Raw genomic sequence first — 23,361 nt, forward strand, 5'->3', positions numbered from 1 at the left:
TACCAGGATGCTCCAGATGTCCCTCTTCCCCAGACTCCTTCCACCTCATTGACACTGCCTCCAGCTCACTCCAACACAGCAAACCTCCCCACCACCTCTGCGAAGGCATCGTGCGTTGCCGGTGGATACAGCCACTCTCATTTTATGCTGCCCTCCTCCAGTGAAACCTATTATCTAACACTGAAAGTGTGAGAAAAATCTTTAAGGTCCTCAGCAAGTAATCCAACCTTTCAGCTGCAGTCACTCAACCTGCAAATTGAAGCACATACCTACCACACACATTCTGTAAAATGTGAAAATAGCGTTCATATTCACGTTTTCTGTAAAGATAGCAGCATACATGGGTAACAAATTCTAAGACTGTATTGTGATGGGGAGACTGTCATATAGCAAAAAGAGTGCACTGAGAGATATTTTAAGAACAGCTTCTTTCAATAGATAAAAAGAACTGAAAGATTTTACATCCTAGCAATAACAGGGAAGTAACTGGTTTTTGCTCTCTTCTGAATGAGACAATGGCAAACAAGAGCACTATGCCATTTCATCACAAAACTGGGAAGTACATTGTTTTCTCTTACTGTAAATTACTGAAATATTAAGAACTACTTTCTAAATACCCAAGACATGTCCAAAGAATAAGTAAGAAGTGTATTCAAATATATATATATGTATATATTTAGAAGTCTTAAGAGCTCCATATCAAAAAGTGAGGAAATTAACAGCCATTATTTTTATTTATTTAAGCTAGGGAAAATTCTTATATTAGCTTCTTTGTCCAAATCTGCTCTCAAAGAGGTAAATGACCTTAAGAGGAAAACCAGGCTTTTTTCCTTAAAGGAAGCAGATGAAATTACACAGCAGCTTATGTCAAAACATTTAATATTTTAAGCTCACTGTTTATAAGTTTATAATTAGAAATAGCTACAGAGAACTACATTAAAATGTTAAAGTTCTTAAAATTAATGGGAAAAATGGGAAAAAAATGGGAAAAATGGGAAAAATGTTAAAATTTATATAGAAAGTGTCAAAAGATGAAAAAGCAGCAAATTAGAAATTCCATAATATTCACATTTTAAAAAGGAATAGTCTGATGATAAATTAATCAGAATGGTGCACAGGCAGTGAAGGACAATGAAAATACGAGAATTCAGAACAATGAACAAAATTCAGATTAATTTAAGATGAATGTGTGCTAATCTACATGCCTGTAGGTAGGAAATAAAAGCAAGCACAGAAAGGTCATAAAAGGTTTTCTTCGACCTAATCCATAAAGACAGTAGGCAATAGAAGATTGTTGTAAAATAAACTCCTGAAAAAAAGATTAATTAGTTCACATTTGGTTTATATCTAAAGCATTGGGCTTCATTGCTTCAAAACTTCAAATACTTTGAAAGAAAAGCTTCCAATCATTAAAAATTACAACAATACCTGTACTAAACAAGGGGGAAGGGCAGGGAGGTTTCTAGATTAAACAAACAGGGAATTTGTTACATGGATAAATACCGGTCTTACCACCATTATTACTTTACTTCCCGTCATCCCGTGTTTAGGGAACACCCAAGATTTTTCTCAGTCTCCCCATCCTCCCACTACCCACTGAACTTTGCTTTCTAATTCTGCTTATTCAACACTCAACACTTCAACCCTCTTAACAGGGCCAACAGACCTCTTCCATCTCCCCTGACAGCCTCAGAAGCACAACACTTGTAAGAAGACTGGCAAGTGCTGTATAACAAAATGCTTGTCAAGTCTGCCTCAGAGTAACAGTGGCAAACTGTAAGAAAGGCCATCATTGTAATGTGTGGGATACTGAAACTCCTCAACCTCATTCTGGGAAACGTAATTGAGACTATACACAGCAGAGTCATTTTAACCCATGTTTTCAACTGGTTAATTGCTTGCCTCTCTGTTTCTATGAGAACCTTCTTAAAATGTGCATATCTAAGAAAAATACAAAATACACATTCGCTTTTCTTTTCAGTCCATATTACTCTTCTATTCCAAATTCTGAGAAATCAGACTGTTTCCTTTCACAAAAATACTGCATTCTGGACATTTCATACATACACCCTTCCCCCCTCCCCAAAAAAAAAAAAAAAAAGAAAAACACCAAAGAAAAACCCCAAAAAACCCAAACCAAAGTCAGAGTTACAAAACCCAAACCTGCGTGGAAATAGAAAAAGAGACAATCAGGAAAGCTGCAGCAAAAACACCACACACTCACTAAGGCTTGTAGCCTTATAGTTTAATCTTCTGATGCAACATACAACCGCGAAGAACCTTGGTTGTTGAACACCGCAGAGCTATAAAAATGAACACAAGATCTACAAGAACTCAGATCTGCTGAGAGCACTGTTTGAGCAGCACTAGGGTTCCTCCCAGCTCTGATATTGACAGATCTGATGACTTTTATCGCTGCAATGGGCCATGCCAGTAAACCAGCTTTCTCCAAAATATGCAATCCATTGCAAGAGACTGAATAACCGAACTTGCGGCTCTACAATAGAATCATAGAATAGTTAGGGTTGGAAAGACCTTAAGATCATCTAGTTCCAACCCCCCTGCTATGGGCAGGGATGCCTCACACTAGACCATGTCACCCAAGGCCCCATCCAGCCTAGCCTCGAGCACTGCCAGGGATGGAGCATTTATCACTTTGGGCAACCTGTTCCAGTGCCCCACCACCCTCACAGCAAGCCTGGTAAACTGTTGAGGAGCCATCAGACTAGCTCTTAAGAGATTCAAAATGTTCATTATTTCATACCCTTTGGATAAAATAATCCATTTAATTTGTGAGACACACAGATTTTAATAGTTTGCATCACTTCACCATAGGGGGAAAGAATGATATGCAGACTTGGTGTTCCTGATTGTGCATGTGACGGGACATCATACTACTAACATTTTCATTTCCTCATATTTAAAACGTTTCCTGCTGATTTAGTGAATGATATTGTTCTTTGAAGTCTAAACTAAATTTTCCATTTTGAGCTTTCATTGACAGAACAAAAGCTCCATCTGGTCTTACATCTGCTTCCCATAATTGCCCTTTCTTAATTCTTCTCCTACCTCTCTAATTGTTCTTTCAGCACATCCTCTGAATAATCCTTAGATAACACCACAAAGCTGGAGAGGAGATAAGTCAGTGCTTCTACCTTCTCTTCTTTTACACAACCTCTGAATAAACACCACATTTACCAGTGACAGATCTCTATTTCAGAACTGTCATCTTTATCTAAATTCCTGACCTGCATTCTGGACATTTCAAATGGCTAGCTATTACAGAGGTAGACTAGAGCTACACATTACCTCAGTTTTCCACATTATCTCAGTTTTTTTCCATTACTCTGGGCAAAGTTAGGACAAACAAAATCACTAAACAAATTAGAAAAATTCAGCACTAAATGGTAATGATCCTCTAAGAGGTTCATTTCTTGTAACTGCTAAAAAACAATTGGAGAAATGAATGAAGGCAAAAACAGTGATTTCTATCTCTTCTCAAACTAATAGTACTTTAAATTTGTTACCTAATTATCTAGTATTTCTTGTAATTATTACTAGCTGTCATTCTTTCTGAATGGCTATTGCCATAGTTTGCTAATGAAAAGGTCACTACCTTTCTTTTTCCTGATAGATTTAAATTCTGAAAGCTTTTTATATATTTATATATATTATTATTTTTATACATTTTTATTTATATTATATATTTATATATTTCTCTCTGTAAACATACTGTGTTAGTAAACACAATATGTAGAACAGATCTGAAAACCATCCAAGCAACAATATGACTGAATTTCCTTTGCTAACGACTATAGCCAAAAACACGGCACCAGGGTGCCACAGATGTAATGGAATCCCATTTTACTATCTGTTACAATTCAAAGACTTATGGTCTATAAAACTTTATTATTTGGAACTAAAGTAAGCATATTCCTGTATTACACAGAAAGTTAACAGCACTCCAAGGTATCTTGGCCTGCCTCTTATATGTATGGCTGAGAGCAATGACTTAAAGACAGACGACCTCTCAAATTTCCTACTCCCTCTGGACTACAGAAAGGCAAAACTTCTTTATATTCATTATATATTAGGAAGACTGTCCTTTATTGAAACTTTTCTTAAGGGTACAAAGTATGTAAAACTTCAAGATTAGGCGTACAATACAATTTTACTGTTAAGTCTTAAATCCTCTCTAGATTTGAACAAGAAATTAGGAAAATATATAATCTGTCAACAGAATAACAGAATTGAGAAGATACTAATAATATCGTAACAGATAATAGCAGATAAGGACAGTTTTGACGGAAAGCCTAAGCTCTGCTACAAAGCAAATATTAACAGTTAACCTACTGTACTTCCTCTTTTCAGAGAAACGATGTGTCAGTTTGAAGGTATTTCAACTTTCATGAGAAAGTTAAAATTAGCAGTAATTTATGTCGTGGCATTTGAGACCCATGTAAGTCAGCTTATCAGTTAGAATGTTTACTGACTTCAAAGTGTATACCCAGATTGCACTCTTGAACATGTCAGTGGTAAGGACCTAGAAGTAGAAACCTATGTTACAGTAGCAGGATGGCATTAGAAGTAATGAGTTTCATTAAGAAAAGCAAGATGATAGCTCTTGTTAAATCAACTTAGTTGAAATATGTACTTCCTGAAGCCCCCCAAAAGAAAATCATTTAATATTTCGTGTCAGAATAATGCAATGTCTAACAAGATACACTCTTCATTGGGAATACCAGAAATTAAAATTTAAATCATTCCTTAAAACTAATGATTGAATCAAACAATTCAGTATGTTTCTTCTACCACTGCTTTCCTCTTTGGGCTCAGTATTTTTTGTAAATCTTAACACAAATAGCAGATGTGAACATATCATCAACAGCCTTTCACAGATTTTTCCTGTTATTTATTCACTTAGATTGGCATACTATGAACAAGCTTTTGTTAAGACTTAGACGTTTTAATAGAAAGAAAATTATTTTTAAGAGTAATCTACATTTTACATTAGTAAAATGAAATAAAGCATTAAATACACAGTCCTACAAATACAGTAAATATTGAAAGGTTTCAATAAGTATGTATATTCAACTACTGCATCTTTCAGTGCTTTAATTCATCATTCAGTCACAGTCTTGTAATTGAACAAATCCACTGGTGGCATTTCAAAGCAATGAAGTTATGGTCTGAAACTTACATTAACCAAACCAAAATAGTGCTCATTGACTGGAAATTGTTCCGGACCAATCTCTTTCTCCAAAGCTGAGGCATTGGCGCCCTAGAAAAACCAAGAGCCACAAAATATCAGTGTTGCAACTATGTACACAGTAAATTTAACTAGTTGAGAAAAGGCAAGAAGTTTTTTTGGCAAGGATAAATGACCAAAACAAACCAATCCCAAAAAAACAGCCCCCTAAAAAACCTGGTTACTACTATAGACCTTGCTAACACCGAACCAGTATCTTCAGATCTCAGACCATAAGACTTTGGTTTACTAAGTTTACTTGCACTGAAAGTCTCTCTAGTCAGGAGGGAGAAAAACAGAAATAAATGAGAGACGAAATACTGAAAATGGATGAAACACCTTCCTGTCTCTACCCTGGAGGTGGGAGAGAAAGTGGACCTTGTGACCCCGCTCAACAATCACACAGGGCAAATTAACTGAACTTGCGAAGACAAGCTCATAGGCACGATAACATTAGGCATGAATGCAGAAAATTCAGTCGTTTAAGTTCTCTGTTGATTTGCACTGTCAGGGCATTTAGATTGTCCACAAAACCACTTCCCACAGGTCTTAAAGTAGACAGCAAGTCTTCTGTGCCATAACATAATGCTTCACTACTTATAATGAAGAGCCTAACACTCTTCCACCACAAGAAAACTATTTCAACGTAATCCAAAGTGCCTCAGAGATACATGTTTCCAAATATGTTCTGTTCAAAAACATCCCAAGTAAGTTTTATCATTTTCATGCAATTATACTGGTTCGATGCCCTGTATTTATTATTTTCAGACAGGAGCTCCTTTAGTAACAACTGCATTAATACAGTATTGCAAAGCAGGTGATACAAGGCCAAATGGCAAGCTCCTCTTCACACGTAATTTTCATACTGTATAGCACATTTCAGAAAAAGTTAAAAAACACAGCTTGGTCATAGGAAGCAGAGAGACTGGTCTGTTCCACCTACACCGAAAACATAAACTGTTCAAAGGGCTTTGTTAAATACCTTGAACTTTTAAAAGACAACGTAGTACAGCTACTGTTGGTGTGCATTACAAATGCTGCAGCCTTTGCACAACAAATCTGCTGGGTCTGGTCCTCAAAAAGAGCTCAGAGAAGGTAACTTTGGTTACTCTATAATTCCAACCAATAACTGTTGACTGAACTGCTTCAATAAACATTGGGTTTCAAAGGAATAAGCGGGTTTTGTTGTTTGGTTGTTTTGGAGGTGGTTTTTGTTTTTATTTATTTAGAGACAGAAAAACCTCTACCCTGGAAAACTGAGAGAACTAAAACCCCCTAGCTTTTTATGAGCTCTTACACTGACTGGTTTTAGAGAAAAGCAAATATATCCAACTCTAAATCACTTTCGTTGCATACAACACCACTGATATGTATATATATACATACACACTATCAAACGAATGCATAAGCATGACTGTTCCAGTATTCCAGTCTGAATCAGGCCTAAGTGAAGCTAAAATGGCACACAGTATACAGCAAAGAATCTTAAAACCAGCTATGACTCCTTCTCGACAAGTTCCTTCTTTATACCAAAGATGTAGTAAATAGCCCTGGGCATTACAAGAGTAAAATTAAATCAAAATCACAACTGCATTAAAAATTATATGCAGGATTTCACAGATTAATTACAGATGGGGGAAGGGTGCAGACTTAAAATTAGGAATGTATCAAAATGTATAAAAAAAAAAATGAAACTGTTTTGCGGTATCTGCCATGATGTGATTTTGGTATTACAGAACCTAAGAGTGGTTACACAATCTAGCTTAGTAGTTCTGAAACCGGGAACAAATGGTCAAAAGCCCATTTGGAGATAGCAACTTTAACTAGAATAGAGCAAAAAAAAGAGTGTAATTCCACACTTGAGAGAGTACAGTTATGCTCCATTCACATCACAGCCCCAGCTGCTGACAGGTCATGGCATGGCATGGTCAGCTGTATCCCCTGCAATTATCCAATACAATAAATCCTTTCCTTTATCAGGGACCTGGCTGCAGGGTTTACTACCTTAGAAGCTGTTCTCAGATGTGATGTTGGTGCTAAGGAAAAGGGGTAGAAACCCTCATTTAAGATTAAAGCTCTCCATGACTTCTGAATATTTAGTTTTGCAGCCTTACTGAAATACACCCATGAGCTTTGGCTAGGTGGATACTATTTGCAAATAAACTAGGCAAAAAAGGAATTGTGGAGGCCTTTTTATCCTACTGTTAAAATCTCTCCTTTAGAAATAAATACATTCAAAAGCAGGCTTTTAGGAATTTCTTTCTCTTTTCGAAGCTAGGGTGGAGTAGCTACTTTATTCTATCTTTGGAAGGAAGAATATCATGGTATAAACTTTGATGTTTCTGTTTTGTATAGACCTGAACTCTGTATTTAGTTTTGTAGCACAGTACAGACCCTGACTTGGCAACAAGATAGACATGCTGAGATACTCCCATATTGTTATGTTTCCTGATTCTTCAAGGCTGTTTCATTCAAGGCTTAGACTTTCACATGATTTCAAAGCACAGCATTGCCTATGTTTGAATGCAGCTGTTTATGAATGTTTTATTACTACAAACCAGCGCGGATGTTTTACACCAATATAAAAACCCTCAAGCTACTCAGACTTCCCTCTACAGCTCTCTTTTGGTCTGTCATAAAAGATGTTATTCCTCCCTCCAAAGAATCATTCATACAGTGCACAGCGTGTTGGTTTCAGAAGGCGAAAACATAGTATGCAGCAGGGGCTTGAAAGAGTATGCTAAAATGCATGTTCACATCTGACCCATAAAAAACATTTGGAGATTCTAGCTATCCCTCACTGCAAAACATTTCGCATTCATTATTACCATACATGCTACCAGCCCCAGTTGACTCTTCCATTCTGTGAATACAGATGCAGAGGGGAAGCACTGTCACACCACCAACTACTGTAGTATCATGCCATCTTTTGGTCAAGAGGACAGCAGGGGTTTAAAGCAGGAGTGGAGTCTACCTCTTTCCATCAGCCTGGATGGACTTATTGGGCTTGGGATCTAGCCTTGGGAAATTTCAGCTTGTGATGCATGCTGCAGAATACAGAATTTCTTCCTCTGCCACTTAACTGGGATGTATGAAGACCCCAAAACAAACCTCTCGTTTTGGGGGGGTCTCACTTAACAACCCATACAATAGGTGCTCAGCTCCCACACAGCAACTTGGCTTTGACATTGTGCAGAGGATAGAAAGAACATCATCAGCTTTGGTTAGTACATCCACCTCCAGTTTCTCCTACCCTTCTGAGCAGAAGCATGCAAGGCATTACCAGAAGTAGGAAGGAACAGAGGCACAAAGTCCAAAAGAGCTAATATTGAAATAGTACTGGCATTTACTAGGTTCTGCATCAGATTAGTATAAAACTATACATCACCAAACGCTGCCCTGCATTACACCCCTTCTAGGACAGACATAATTATAAAGGCATACAGAACACCTATTTCTCATAGTGAATGCAATATAGCTTTACGAAGTGGAAAGTTTATCAGCTAAGGCGTATATACAAAAATACAATATGAAATGAAGATTTGTGTAACTTTCTTTTGTTACCAAAAATGATCCTGGAAACAATGTTAAAGTATCACTGATTATAAATGAGTGCTCTCATACATAATGAAAGTTAGGTGTAAAGCCGACCTTTACTTCACTGTACGCTTTATCCTGTGCTTAACATCAAACTGATATGAGATAAACAATGAGTAAGCTTAGTCTAACTATGTTCAAATCAGTTGAACATGTACTGCTGATCTCCACCACCAAGTTAGAGAAGAAGGCTCTACTAATGAAGAGGTAAGAGTCCATGTTTACTGTTGAAGGCCCTTAATTAAGTTTCTCAACTTTTATTTTCAAAAGAGCTTGGGTTTTCTGTAACTACATGTAACATTAACCAAATGAGTGTTTCACTTCAGTTTAGTGGAATCAAAGCTCAGAAAACTCAGTGGGAGAGGAAGGTGTAGTATCTTTTAATTAAGTACAGTTGAATTTTCCTGATTTTCAAGTTTTACAGATATTCTCACAAAGCTCTAAAATAAACTAAACCCCCAATATTGTACATTTAAATGGAAAAGGGGAAAAAAAACCCCGAAAAGTGCAGACATACAATGGGTATTTTTATTTGTTTAGTTTTTCATTTGCTAAAGCAGTAATACCCTTAAATGCCATTTCTACTTTACTAGTGCCTTCTCACTACCATACAAGTCACACCGTTGTGGTGCTACATGTCAAACTAGTATCCCTGAGACACACTAACAGCTAACATAAGGATAAGCTAACAGAAGCCAAACTGTAAAGCAAATCAGTTGGTGCTTACAATCTGATATACAGGCTTCGGTTTTCAGAAGGGTTTTGTCAGATTAGTTCCAGGCTGGCTGGTGACTGAACACCCAGCTGCAGCTGAACTACATTGCCTGATTTGGTTTCCTCCACAAGCAATCTGATTTGTGCATGTTAAGACCACTCCAAGATGCAGGTTGTTCGGGAGAATCACTTCAGAATTGCACAGACCTTCACATCTGCACTAAAACACTAACAAAAACGCATCTGGCACTTTTCTAAAAAGAACGAAAAGAAAAAAAAAAAGCCAACCTATATAAAAAAAATACTGTCTAAAAACATGCCAGCCAGCAGGCAAACAATTGCAGTTTATCATCCCACCTAGTTGGCAGCAATTCTCTTACAAAGACTATATTCATAATGAGCCAAATGTGCTTTGAAGATTACACTGGTATTAGTCCTATTAGGCTGGGTTAGGGGGGTTGATCTATCCCTCTCTAGAATAAGTATCAGTTGGTAACTCGGTGGCTCATCTTTGCAGTAGTTTGCTCTAACAGCTTTATCCTCCAGCTTTACTGAATTGTAAATTTCCTGCGTAAAAAAAAAAAAAATTCACTTTGAAATTATTTACCTTGAAACTTAGATTTATTGCAAAAATTCTGACGATACATTTTTCCCTTCACATGTGCACTACGCTAGATCCTTCCCTACAATGCTCTCCACCTCCCCCGATTCTAAGGTGACTCACATAACTAAACCATGTTGCATAGGAATATGTAAGTCCAATTTTTTAAACATTACCTTATCTACAGGTAAGTGAACAATCACAAAAACTAATGCTACAAAACGGAACTTTTATTCTTCCTATGACAGAATGGCATTAGAACTAAAAGGGAAACTTGGTAACCAGGAATAGCAATGTTTTCCTGAACAAGAACAAAACACTGCAAGCATAAAATTAATCACTTATAATAAAAAACCCTTCAATGTAGAAATGTTCATTTACTAGTGCTTTTGCTTTTTTTTTTTTTTTTGGCCATGTATTAGAAAACTCTTCCTGTCTGTGCCACTGGTGAAGGTATCCAGAATTTCACAGCCTACACTAATCCACTGTGACTGATAGAATCTGTTAAAAAAGAAATACGTATTTCCACTCTTCCAGTTATGTTTTAACAGAATATGTGAATACATACTTTTCCATGTATTTATATGAATTGTGATTAAGGGCAAACAGAACAGCTACATTATATCAATTTATATATATATCTTGTTTCAACTGCAGCCAAAATGGAAATGTATTTGTTTTGATACTGTTTCTAGCCCAGGAAGCAGAAATTAAATATGCTGAGTGGGATTCAATAATCCTCATTGTTCACTTATTTGCAAAAGAGCATATGTTAGTTATACACAACTTGCTAATTTAACTATGAAATGTTTGTATAGTTTCAGTTCATATTTTTAAAATACTTGAGAAACTAATACTATTTGTAACTAATTAATTTAAAACATAGTCCTATATATTCTAACCATGTGCAGCTAAGACAAAAGGGGGTTTATTGAGTACAAAGCAAAAACATCTCTGCCTGGGCAAGGAAAATGTTATCATCGCATAAAATCGCCTTCTCTTCACATTCGGTGTATCTGCCAAACCCATCTTTTTGAGCCCCACTGAACATACACAACACATTTTCCTTCACAGCAATACTGAAGTCAAAGATAAATTGCTCTAACCTATGAAGCTGACACAGGGAGAATTAGGGCTCTGGGTTTGGTTCTTCCATGGAATGGATATTCCAAACATGAAAAGATGCAGTGATCCTTCTACAGTTCAGTACTACCCCCAGTACAGAATAAAATCATATTTCTAAAAACTATAATACTGGCAACAAGGTAAGTCGTATTTATACTGTGTAATTCCAGCAAATTCCTGGGTTGATGCTGTTTATGATATTAGGTGCCTTTGCTTCAATTTCCTCCAATCAGATGGATTTTCAATAGCATCAGAGCAACACATCTCACAACAACACTCATTAAGTGGGGTCCCAAAAGATCAAAACTATCACCTTCAAAGACTTTTAGTTAGAGGTTGAATTACACTAGCAGACAAGACAGGAGTCTGTGAGATGTATTTAAAGAAGATCTGATCTTAGAAATCTTTTACTGCCTAAAAAGTACAGTTAGTACATTATATTAATCTTCTGGAAAAATCAGACTTAACTAATCACCCAAAATGAGGGGGAGGGTAGGGAACAACACATTTGCTCAACTGCTTTCGTTGATAAACTGCACACTGTGATGTGTCTCATATGCTTTTTTAACCCACATAATTCCTGTTTCATAAAAACAAGTATGTCGCTTTTATAATTTCCCATTTCTGTGGAATTATAACAAGAATGTGAGTTGATGAAAAATAGCAAAAAATCTTTTCCAGTTCTGGTCTACTTATGTAAATACACATCATTCTGGTTCTACACCACAAAAAGATCTAGTTGGGCTTTTTTTCCCCTCAACTGAAAGATCCCATAGCCTGAACAAATTATTTGTTAAAAGCATTTAACTTTAGCAAATTTCCTAAGCTAGAAAAATACAAGCTACCCCCCATACAGGGCCTTTATATACCTCTTTCCTTCAACAGATCTGAAAGAGAAAAGTAGGCAATATCAATCAAAAGGCAAAAATCCTTTTACCACATCTTATAGAGTCATTCCTAGAAGTTTTAATGCAAATTAGCTGTTTCAGTAGTTAAAAAAATAAATACAAAGAATATTAAATAACCAATTCAGGTATTCAAGCTTTGTATTCCCTACAACACAGCTAAAAATTCTGTTGGCAAGACCAGAGCCCAAGTCTGTATTTCGTTGTTTCTTTGTGCTTAGAACTTGCAAGATGAGTATATGTGTACAAGCAGGTAAAAAAGAAAAGGGAACATTTATATAATTGACATTTTCCAATATAAGTAATGTGCCAACTAAATAATTATCTGTGCTGGTATAAATATTGCTTTACAGCTATACAACTTCAGGAGTTTTTCTCTGTGTCTCATATTTGACATTTGCTTTATATTAATCTAGAGTCAAAATCAGTTTCATGTAAGTTTAAAACAAATTTGTCTAAATTAATTAGTATATTAAGCAGTGTCATTTTAAAGAGCAAATATATGGACTCATCTTTTATTACCATACTGTAGCTTGTTACATCTAGAAAAATTATGACAACTTGAATCTTAGGTTCATATTTATCATGAAAGACTCTCCTGATGAGAACTCCCAACAGATGACTGAACCTGCCTACTGTGGTTTAAGCTGTTACCCAACTGTCCAACAAATACTTCTCCAAAATGTAATGTGCTTGCAACAGAATCACCACATCAGAACACGTGCCTGAACACTCCAGTCTGTGTCTCAAGGCAGATTCAGGTCATGATGCCAGAGTGAAGTGCAGTGGCTGAGACACAGCACATGTTCCTTCTTGCCAACCCTGCTACATGAGCAAGTCAGACAGCTGGATGAAGGAATACTATAACACTGCTATCTTCTCTGTGTTACTTTAGTCCCCTCCCCCTCTGCTTTCTTTTCTATCACCAATTCATTTTGAAGGAATGTTTTCCCACAACTTTTCTTTCTCTGCTGTAATTTCCAATTCTTACTTCTTCCAGCACAAGTCTTCTGTACACCTTCCTGTTGAATCTATTAACCTTATCATCAATTAATGTTTAAGTATTGTAATTTGCGCTTCAGAAGAGACGGTGCAATTAGAGAGAACAGGAGTGAGTACATCATAGACATTTCTGGCTCACTGCAGACTCTGGCAAACATCAATTTACATTAAGTGCAGATTTCACAATCAGGTTTGAAAAGCCTATTGTAAACACATAATTCCTTAAGCAGTAATGAAGTCCATGTATGTTTACCCATCTCACAGTTAGTTATTACATTTTCCTACAGTTCAATGTTTTTACAAAGCCTCTCTGCTATGACATCCAAGGTAGGTGCACTGCAGCCTTCTCTCAACTGGGCACTTCCAGGGTCTATTTCCTCTAAGCTGCTTTCCTCCCCCTCTACCACTCCCAACGTGCTTGTTTGAACTTAAGCGCCTCCAAGACCTCTAAATCCTCATCAAATGTGACTGAAACAGTAAAAGGGTACTGATGACAGTACCCTTAGACAGGAGACAGGCAGGAAAAGGACAATAGCCATTCAGAGTGATTCCACAAGTCCCACTCCTTTCAAAAACAAGAATTTGGGTTATAAGATACGCACAAACTTCTCATGCAGAACACACTGTTACACCATACAGTCTAGCTAAAAGCTATGTATGTCATGTCAATGTTGGGGGGCTGAGTGAATCACTGAAGACATTCCGTGACACTGGCCCTGTAAATAAGCTGCTAAACTGGCAGACAGATAAGGGAACATGTAGACAAATACATGAAACATGAAGATTTTCATGTCTAACGCTACAGCTTCTAGATTAGCATCATTTTTAAATTTCACTAAACTTTTTCAGGCTGTGGTAACACAAGCAACCAGTTCCTAGAACACTGAAAAACAAGTACGACTCCCACTACAAGTTCCTTCTGCATGTCTGAGACTGACATCTTTGTAGGTTTTTGTAGCTTTTAAGCTACAAAAGGTAATTTCTATCTCCTCTTTGCTACAGCCACTATAAGATTTAATACTTTTCAACTGCCAGCAATTTTTTGTTAGATTCTAGATAACAGAAGCAAAAGTCAGAAATATTAGATTCAATCTCTGTTTTATGGTGAGCACAGCATGGGTCACATGTTCATGGCAGTTAGCATGGGTTACTTTACCACTTCTCAGCCGTCCACAAAAACCCCATATAATTCAGTCAGGTAAGACTTTGGCTGCAGTTTAATGCATGGATGAGGGTAAAAGACCAAGTTCTACTTTTACTGCAAAGACATTAAAAAAAAAAAAAGGCCCCACGTTGTTAACTTTATCCACTTGCAACAAGAACACTGGGTAAACCACTCGAGGGCAAAGCAATTTTCCAGTCCTCTTCCACAATCTCCAGCCTTGTAACTGAGACTACAGCACAAGGAACCATGTGAGTGGTGATGCAGAAAAGGAATCTCAGGGAATACAGCACTACGAGACAGTATGACAGGAAGAGCTCTGCCATCACTGGTATGAACACTGGAGTACAGATCAATGAACTAATGAAGCACAGAAAACAACCAACCCTTTGTAGGCAGAATGTGCTCTCGTAAGATCATCTCAAAAGGCACAGTGGCTAACAACCTAAAATTACTGGATATCACTCTTCACTATACCCACACAACCCACCAGTACCATAAAATGTCATTTATTACTTTCCAATATTCAAATCTTGAACAAGAATAAGATGCATAAAATACAAGTGAGTCAGCAGTACTGGGTCTGAGTCGTGAAACACAGGACTGCAATGGAATGCAGTGGAATGTGTCTTCAACACAGTTCCAGACTGCTCTGTTACAGATTGTAAGTGTATGTGTGTGTTAGGTTTGTGTAGGGACAAACCATCTCTGACAACAAATGCCTATTACTGGTTTTGTACTAAGCAAACACAAGAGGAGAAGCAGCAGCCTGAAAGTTCTTGTAAGAGACATGGGGAAGGGCAAGACAAACTTGTAAGAATTTTTAAGAAGTTGGCAGGTTATCAAACAGTGTGTTGACACAAAGAAGAACTGCCAGGAACAAAAAAAGAGTATTACTCAGCAATTATATTCCTCTTTGGTTTTGCAAAACATATGCTTAAACATGAGTATATGACTCTTGTTAAAATTAAATAGATTTGCCTGATTGTAACCACACTGGTCTAAACAACTCCACAGTAAATACCAAGTGCTTCTCCACACTATCTTTATGGAAATATTTTTAAGCACAATCTCACACTATCTATTATGTGCGAAAGAACTTTTAAAGCAGGTATCCTGTACCAGCTGTCCCACCTCGCAGTACTATACAAGATCATGCATCAGAAATGCACAGGAAAGATGTCATGCCTGGAATTTATCCACCTCAGTGCACATGATTACGACTGGACAGATAATGCCCAATTGCCATCAGAATTTCATCTTCATGGATATAGACACTTTAATTAATCAGAAGATTTTTAGTTGAAACAAATCGGTTCGGGACTGACCTAAACGGCAATGACATAACGTAATTTCTAATAAACATACATACAGAATAATCTTGAACTAGCTGCTTGGCCAGTCCACAAATACAACTTCTGTGCTGTCCAGAAGCAGAAAAGTAGGCCTCTTCTTTCAGCAGGCCTAATCAAGGGCCAGCACTGGATTTATACTGACACAATGGCTAGTGGTCAGCTGCAAAAGAAAATATGTTAGCTAGAATGGTAATAAAACAAGGTGGTCCCAGCTCAAGGGTCAACCACGCTGATGCCTCAACAGTATAACCTAAACTCTAACTACTTCAGAGAATGAAAACTCCTGAAGTCTGTGTCCTACAACATTTGGCCACATAAAGGTGCTGGTATACACCTCATGCATTCAAGAAGTCAGACTTTCCAAGTCCAGACAAAAGAATGTGATCTCCCATGCCACAGAAAACTACTGCTCCAGCAGACCAACACCCCACCTGAGCAATCTCACTGCACGGACTTCCAGATATTCAAAGTTCACATGAGCCACCTCTGAAACTCCTGTTTAAAGCCTCTTTGCAGCAAGATTTATGAAAACCATAAACCAGTTTCCAGTAATACAAAATGTGAGCATTCCCCACTGTTTGACATTACAAGACATTATAATCCCAAATCAGCAAATTAAAAAACTAGATGACAGAGTGCATCTAGTTTTTCACCTCAAGCATCTCTTCCCCTCCCTCACAGAAACAGATTTGAGAACAAGAACTTTCATTTGGCCATAGAATAGGTAGAAAACAGCACAAACGCAAGATCCTCAGCTATGACCCATCGATACATCTCTTCCATGACGAGTAGTAGTAACTTCTATTGACTAAGGGCTATTTCCTTCCTTACATTCAGCATTCCTCCACCAGTGAATCCACCCCTCTTTAAAAAACCCCGAGAGCGCCTTATCACATCTGCTTATAACTAATTTCAAGCGAGAGTGTAATGAAAGCGCGATCAGGACGTGGATCGAAGCGAACAAGACCAATTACAGCCATCGCGTGGAGCGCGCCCGGCTGAGCAGATCATGCAGGGTGCGAGCACTTTTCCGGGTAACCCGAGCAGCACCCGCCCGCTCAAAGGCACTGCTCCACCGCAGGAGTGAGGTACGCAGGGAGAAGGGACAGTTACCGAGTGCACAGGGACAAGGAGGCACCCTACGCTAAGAGCAACACACCTGCAACAAGCCACCCGAACTCAAGGCAATGCCCCAAGCTCTCCCGGCTCTCGGCACACTTCGGGAAGAGCTGCGCTCGGCCACCCCGCACTCCTCCCTGTCCCGTTCACAGACAGGATTCTTCCCGGCCCCCAGCCCAATCCGATCCCATCAGCGTCTGCACCAAGGTTGAGCCTCCCAAAGCCGATTAACCCCGCTCCGCTTCCTATCCCCACCCACGGCCACAGCCGCCTCCCCACTGCTCCGTCCCAGCGCTCAGCTCCGCACCACCCACCCGCCCACCGGGGCGCTGCGCAAACCCAGCCTCCACACCCTTTCCACCCCCGAGCAGCCGGGAGCGAGCTGCCCCGACCCCTCACTCACTCCCTCACCATGGTACAGATGGAGGCGATTTTGGAGACTGTCATTAGGATTTCCATCCGCCCAGAGCCATCTTCCGCCCAATCACAGCGCCGAGCAGAGCGGAGCCGGGCTGTGCCGGGCGGGAGTAGGAGGGGAAAGGAAGGGAAAGCGAAGGCAGAGCGACGGAGGGCGGGCAGCGCCCGCCGCGGGGCGCGTGCGGCCCCAACGGCCCCAACGGCCCCAACGTCCGGGCGCGCGGGTACCGGCCGGCGCCACTGGGGCTCGTTCCCCTCCGCCCCGCACCACGCCCCGCAGCGCGGCCCCGCCTCAAGCCGCGCCCGAGCCCCGCCGGGTCACCGGCAGCCTCCCGCCCGCCCCTCCAGCCGCGGCACCGCCCCGGAGCTGGCCACGCCCCCTCGGCGGCTCCCGCGGCGCCGAGCGCGCCCCAACAGGCATGCGCGGAGCCGAGGGGGCGGGGCGGGGGCGCGCTTTGGGCCGTTAGAAGTGGCGGGGGCGGTTCGCTGGCTGCCGCAGGAGGGGTCGTTGCGCCCCAACATGGCAGGGGGAGGCGGGCTGGCTGCCCCCCGCCATCAGTGCTTGCTTTCTTTCCCCTTTCTTTCTTGCTAACTTCTGTGGCCTACAGCTGAGATCTAACGGGCGGGCGCTGGGTGAGGGCGCTGGAAGAGGGAGGGCGCGGGGCCTGGTTTTGGTGGGTGCTACTCAATGCAAGTGCTGAGCCGCTTCAAGGGAAAGAGTTCCCTTGTGGCCTGGAGAGGTGAAGAGATTGAGCAGGTTTAACTCGCAACTGAAGAATAAGGCAAATTCAGAAGTAGAAAACTTTTACCTACTAATAATGGCACGCTCACCTTAGACTTCATGCATCTGAACAGCCGTTGTCTTTCAAAGCCCTGGGGTCCCTCCCAGCATAAAGGGCACATGAAGAGGCACACAGCACCTGTGAGTTCTTTTTCTCAGTTCCTCTCCAGACGACCAACTGTTTGGTTTCTGTGGTCTGGGATTTGCATACCCTAGTCTCAGACGTCTTGGATAATAAAGCTGATCTGTAGAGTTGTCATTTGTATCAGTCACTGGAAGTATCTGTTCGGGAAGGAGGTGAATCATTCAGATATGCCTGTCTATGCAGACTAACAGAAATCTGGGTGAGTCGTTCTAGCTGTTCCTACCTGCATTAAAAAAGCATAAAGCTAGCTAAGATACATCCCCCCTGCCTCTTTTTATATATGGGGTACATTTAGCAGATGAAAATGATTATTATTAATAAGAATAATGTTAATTCATGTAAGGCCTTGGATCATAAATGCATCCTTTCACTGTAAAAAAGATAATGTGTGCAATGTCAAATCATGATATTTTCTATCATTTTAAGAAGTAAACAATCTTTAGCAATGAAACTAATTGAAATAGTAAATGTTACTTTACCTGAAACATAAAGAACATGACTTCAGGAGTCTTATAACTGAACTCTATTGCAACCTGAAGTATCCTCAAGCAGTTCCTTTACATAATATCTGTGGTCTAGAAGTGTGTATTTCAAAAGTATAGTATTTCAGAAAACGAATGCCTCTTGGATGACTACATTCAGAAGCTGTTGCCACAGAAACCATGGGGGAGGACAGCATCAGGGAAATGAGAATAGAAACAAAAGAACTGGATTGGACACTTGATGTGCAAAAAAAGCAAGAATGGGTATTTGGCCAGCTAATAGTGTCAAACCTTCAGATATCCAGCAGTTCGTGTACTGAAATACAATGCTGCCAAATACGTCTGCAGCACCAGTCCTTACAGTATTAAGTAAACATGCCACTCCTGTATGATCTGGAGTGGGCAAAGTTGACAAAAAATGACACCAGGAAAATACGACAGCATGTTGTCTCCCCAAAGCAAAACCACAAAAAGCAATTGCACTACTGCAGAAGCTTACACTGTTATCTGGGAGATAATTCAGTTTGGAACCAATTACGTGGCATCGAGTATGTCTTGATGTCTATGGCACAGGCCATAGACAACAGCAGGAACCTTGAAAGGCACTCAAAAGGAAAGTCGGAGATTGCCTTCAAGTTTCTTCCTGCCCACATATTAGAGAAGGAAGGCAAAATATACTTGGTGTGAAGTGCTCTTTCTGTCCATATTTCCAAGAGAAAAATTAGGTATTGTGGGGTATCAGACACATTTCAAAGATAGTGGGGGATGTAGGGCTATGCTGGCCTCTATCTGCTAGGTGTGGGTTAATCATGGCTGGAGACTAAGCAGAGCAGCTGGAAGATGCTAAATTAGTAACATAGAGTGAGGCTGATTTTTTTCTGCAGTGCCATGTAAACTGAGGTCGTGTGTTAGCAGCAAACTGAACTATCACCGCATAGAACAAGGGGAAACGCAGAATCACTTTCAATACTATTGACCATAAAACCAAGGTAAAATATTAGCAAACAAGTAAGAGAATTGGACATTATCACTTAATTGTCATCATTAAGACCCTTATGGTGATTGGAATGATTCACAATTAAGTATGCCAGGTATTTGACAAGCTAAGGAAAAACTGGGTGGGTAGGCCAGGATTGTGCATGTGTTTGTGTATGCTTGAGGAGACAGAGCTTTGAAAACAGTGAATGCAATGCATATAGATCAGCATGGTAACTAACCCTGTCTGAGAAAACATGTCAGTGAGAACTTGTGTCACTGGGGAGAGAGACAAGATCCACCTGACAAAACGCAAAAAGAGCATCTTTGCCTGCTGGTCGGCCAACCTGGAGAGAACTTTAACTAGGAGCAAGGAAGTCTGTTGATCACAGACCCCAGATCTTGAGTGAGTTTCAGCCTGCCTGACATTTGCTACAACACATCACATTGGAATGCAAGAAGTCAAGGAGATTTTGTAGAACACCGTGGATAACTTCTTGATACTGGCTGAGCCAACCAGGGGTGATTCACAGCTGGATTGGTTCTTCACCAACAAGGAAGAACTGGGGGATGTAATCAATGGCTTGGCTCTCAGAGCCTAGCCTGGAGTGAGGAATGGATTTCATGATCCTGTGGGGGCAGAAGGAGAGCAGCAGAATACAGAACTTGGTTTTAGGGGAACAGACCTGTTTATTCAGGAAACCGGTAGGTGGTATCCACTGAACACCAGCTCCAAAGGGTATAGTTGCTCAGGAAAGCTGGCAGGAGAGCGCAAGCATCTTAATACAGAAAAAAAAAATACATGTATTAGTATTTTCAGCAATGAGAAAGCAAAACTCGTGTACTGTGAAGAGAAAGAGTGGTTAAATGGGAAATTAATTGCAAGCTGGAGTTATCAAAAGATCTGCATTGTTTAGTAAATTAATCCCATTCAGATACAGTGTATTTTAATATAGGCATCAGTAGAGCTTAAAAATAGAATGAGCAGGTCATGTCTGCAGAGATTGGGGTGACAGCAAAAATTAATTTCCAGTCTAATGCTACAATATGAGCAAATAATGGAATCCTTGACAATGTAACCACCGATGTGGCAAGTAGAAAGAGACATTATTTTCCTTCTACATGTGGCACTGGGGAGATTCTTGTGGTAATACTGCACTTGCCTCTAGTGCCCTTGTTGTCAAAAGAATGTCAAGAAGTTATTTGAGGCTAGAGAAGATTCTTTGCATGGGAAGACTTAAAAGTGCACAATCTGTTTGGCTTTCCAAAAGATGACTGGAAGGTGGCTACAGTGATTTCTAATCTTTCACAGTAAGAGGCATAACAAGAAAAATACCTATAAACTGAAATCAGACAAATTCAAATTAGAAATTCTGCACAACTTTTCACAGTGGAAGACAATGGTTGGAATATGCCTCCATGAGAAATGGACCATCCTGTATCTCCTGAGGACTTTGGTTAAAGAATAGATGCTTTTCTCTCAGAAGTATGTTAGTTGAACAGACAGAATTAATTCCCTGCCCTGAAAGTCTCTTAGAGTTGTGTTGTTGTTATTACACAGTATTTGAATTACCCTAACACCTAGAAAAACAAATCAAGAGTCCAAAGCACTTCACCTCCTTAGTCACTACATAAGACTTCAGGAGAAAACCCTGTTCTATCTTCTGAATAACTTACACTCTAAATGTACAGAGGTATTAATAGACACAGAGGAGCAAAAAGGAAAATACAATAAGTGTAAACTGCTGCTGCTCACCCTGTGCCTCTCCTTGTTTCATAATCTTGTGGTTTGGCGGGCACCCAATTTACTCTATGGTGTGTGGGTAGGCTGGCTTTAGAAATTGAAGAGTAGGCACGGTACAGGTGTGTTTGTGCCTGTATCATCTATCTGTGACTACAGATGGTTTTGCTGAATCTGGAGCATGTCGGGTTTTTATTAACGTTGCTTGACGACAGAATGGGTCCCGTGAATCTGTTTACCCCTCCACTAACCTGTCAAACCACCCACTGGTTGGACTGTTGCTGCTGGATCTGAATGCAGACATATCACATCTGGTTGGATTAGTATACAGCATGACTGCAAGATCATAGGACCACAGGGTAATTCGAGTTGGACAGGACCTCTGGATGTCTCTAGTCCAGCCTTCTGCTCGTAGCAGAGTCAGGTCTGAGGTCAGAACAAGTTGGTTTGTGTATATATACCTTTTTACTTGTTCTGGAAATTCTTAAATTTGGATCTAGACATAAAATATCAGGGGATGGAGGAGTGGGGGGTTGGGGAAGGGAGGAGGGGCATTGGTTTTTGCAAGAAAACTCTGAATTATTCCCCATCTATTTTTATTGATACATAACCCAGTGAAGGTCTTCCACCATTCTCACAATATATTAACCAGTCTAGCTATGTATATGCACTTTACTTTGTGGGCAGCAGGTGTTGCAGGATTTGTGCTATGCGGTAATATATAGTTAGACATAAAAGAAATTTTCCTGAACTTGTATTTCACAATTCCAGGGAAACCTGAAGCTGCATCAGACTATACAGAACTGGAATGTTAACACATTTATGGGGAACAGAAGAGACAAACAGAAAATATAGTTGGAAATTCATGTTATATCAAACTATCTGTACTGATTCACAAATAGTTAAACATCTGTATTAGTAGATTAATCTCTGTAAATTATGCTGAGGATACATTTTCAGAAGAGTCGTACATGCTGTCTGGGTGCTGTGACAGAGGGGTGATGGTGGACTAACTGGATATGGGAGGATCTGAGCAAGTAGTTAAATGAGTTGTACACTTCATGGGTTCAAAAGAAAAAAATCAGTCTTAATTGTAATCATAAGCAAGACATTAATTATCACCAAACTATAAAACTTAATATGATACTGTAACTGTACAATAGTTGAATTCAACTGCACAATAGTTGAATATTATTTCATTCCCGAGCACATTCCATCAGTAAACCTGACACTCAGAGGTGTGAGAATCGTTCTTAGATCAAATCTGTAAACAGAATAAATTGGGTGAGAGTTCTCTGACAGGGTAGAATTTACACATAATGACTTTTCCCTTACACTCATTTCAGAAGACCAAAGCAAGGGTGTTGGGTTTTGTTGGTTTGTGCCTTTTTTTTTTAAGCAGAGGGTAGTATTTGTTTCTTGCAGAGTTCACACACAGGGATATTCTGATACTTTCATTTTCACAGCTCAGCTGATACCAGGCATCTTGACATACATACATAGCTAGCAAAAAACAAACCTGTTATTACACAAAGGATTACTAGCATCTGAAAAATTGTAAGAGAAAATACAAAATTTAATGCTACCAAACTGAATATAAATATCTACCAACAGCACTTAATATATACATCAGCTGAGATGTCCAATGAGACTGTAAAGAATAAGAATTGTGTTGAATTAGGGATTGTGTTCAATATGATTTGTGTTGAAAATAACAGTAGAATCATAGAATAGTTAGGGTTGGAAAGGACCTTAAGATCATCAAGTTCCATCCCACCTGCCAGGGGCAAGGACACCTCACTCTAAACCATATCACCCAAGGCCTCGTCCAACCTGGCCTTGAACACTGCCAGGGATGGAGCATTCACAACCTCCCTGGGCAACCTATTCCAGTAGAATTCTAAACAGTTATCCCTGTGTGAGTCTATAGACTCCTAAAAGCAGGTGGAATCCTAACTTGAAGTTAAAGTTCTTAGGAAAAGAGTCCATTTA

General features: G+C 39.7%; 1 protein-coding gene and 1 long non-coding RNA gene across 2 annotated transcripts in view; one reads left to right on the plus strand and one right to left on the minus strand.

The window, feature by feature from the left end:
- The window catches only part of USP12 (ubiquitin specific peptidase 12), a 39,275-nt gene extending 21,806 nt beyond the window's left edge, over window positions 1-17,469 (minus strand). The window contains exons 1-2 of the mRNA XM_061374619.1: window positions 17,240-17,469; window positions 5,201-5,281 (exon numbers count right to left, since the gene is read on the minus strand). Coding sequence (XP_061230603.1) covers window positions 5,201-5,281; window positions 17,240-17,287 — 129 coding nt within the window. The 5' untranslated portion in view covers window positions 17,288-17,469. The remainder of the gene's footprint in view (window positions 1-5,200; window positions 5,282-17,239) is intronic.
- Window positions 17,470-22,729: 5,260 nt separating this feature from the next.
- Window positions 22,730-23,331, plus strand: LOC133223576 (uncharacterized). The gene is made up of 2 exons (XR_009728612.1): window positions 22,730-23,102; window positions 23,278-23,331. It is a non-coding gene; the product is annotated as an uncharacterized LOC133223576 (long non-coding RNA).
- Window positions 23,332-23,361: the final 30 nt, after the last annotated feature.

This window comes from Neopsephotus bourkii, unplaced genomic scaffold (assembly GCF_033783945.1).
Source record: "Neopsephotus bourkii isolate Nb327-2 ecotype Australia unplaced genomic scaffold, CSIRO-AGI_Nbou_v1 NB_1638, whole genome shotgun sequence".
NCBI lineage: Eukaryota > Metazoa > Chordata > Aves > Psittaciformes > Psittacidae > Neopsephotus > Neopsephotus bourkii.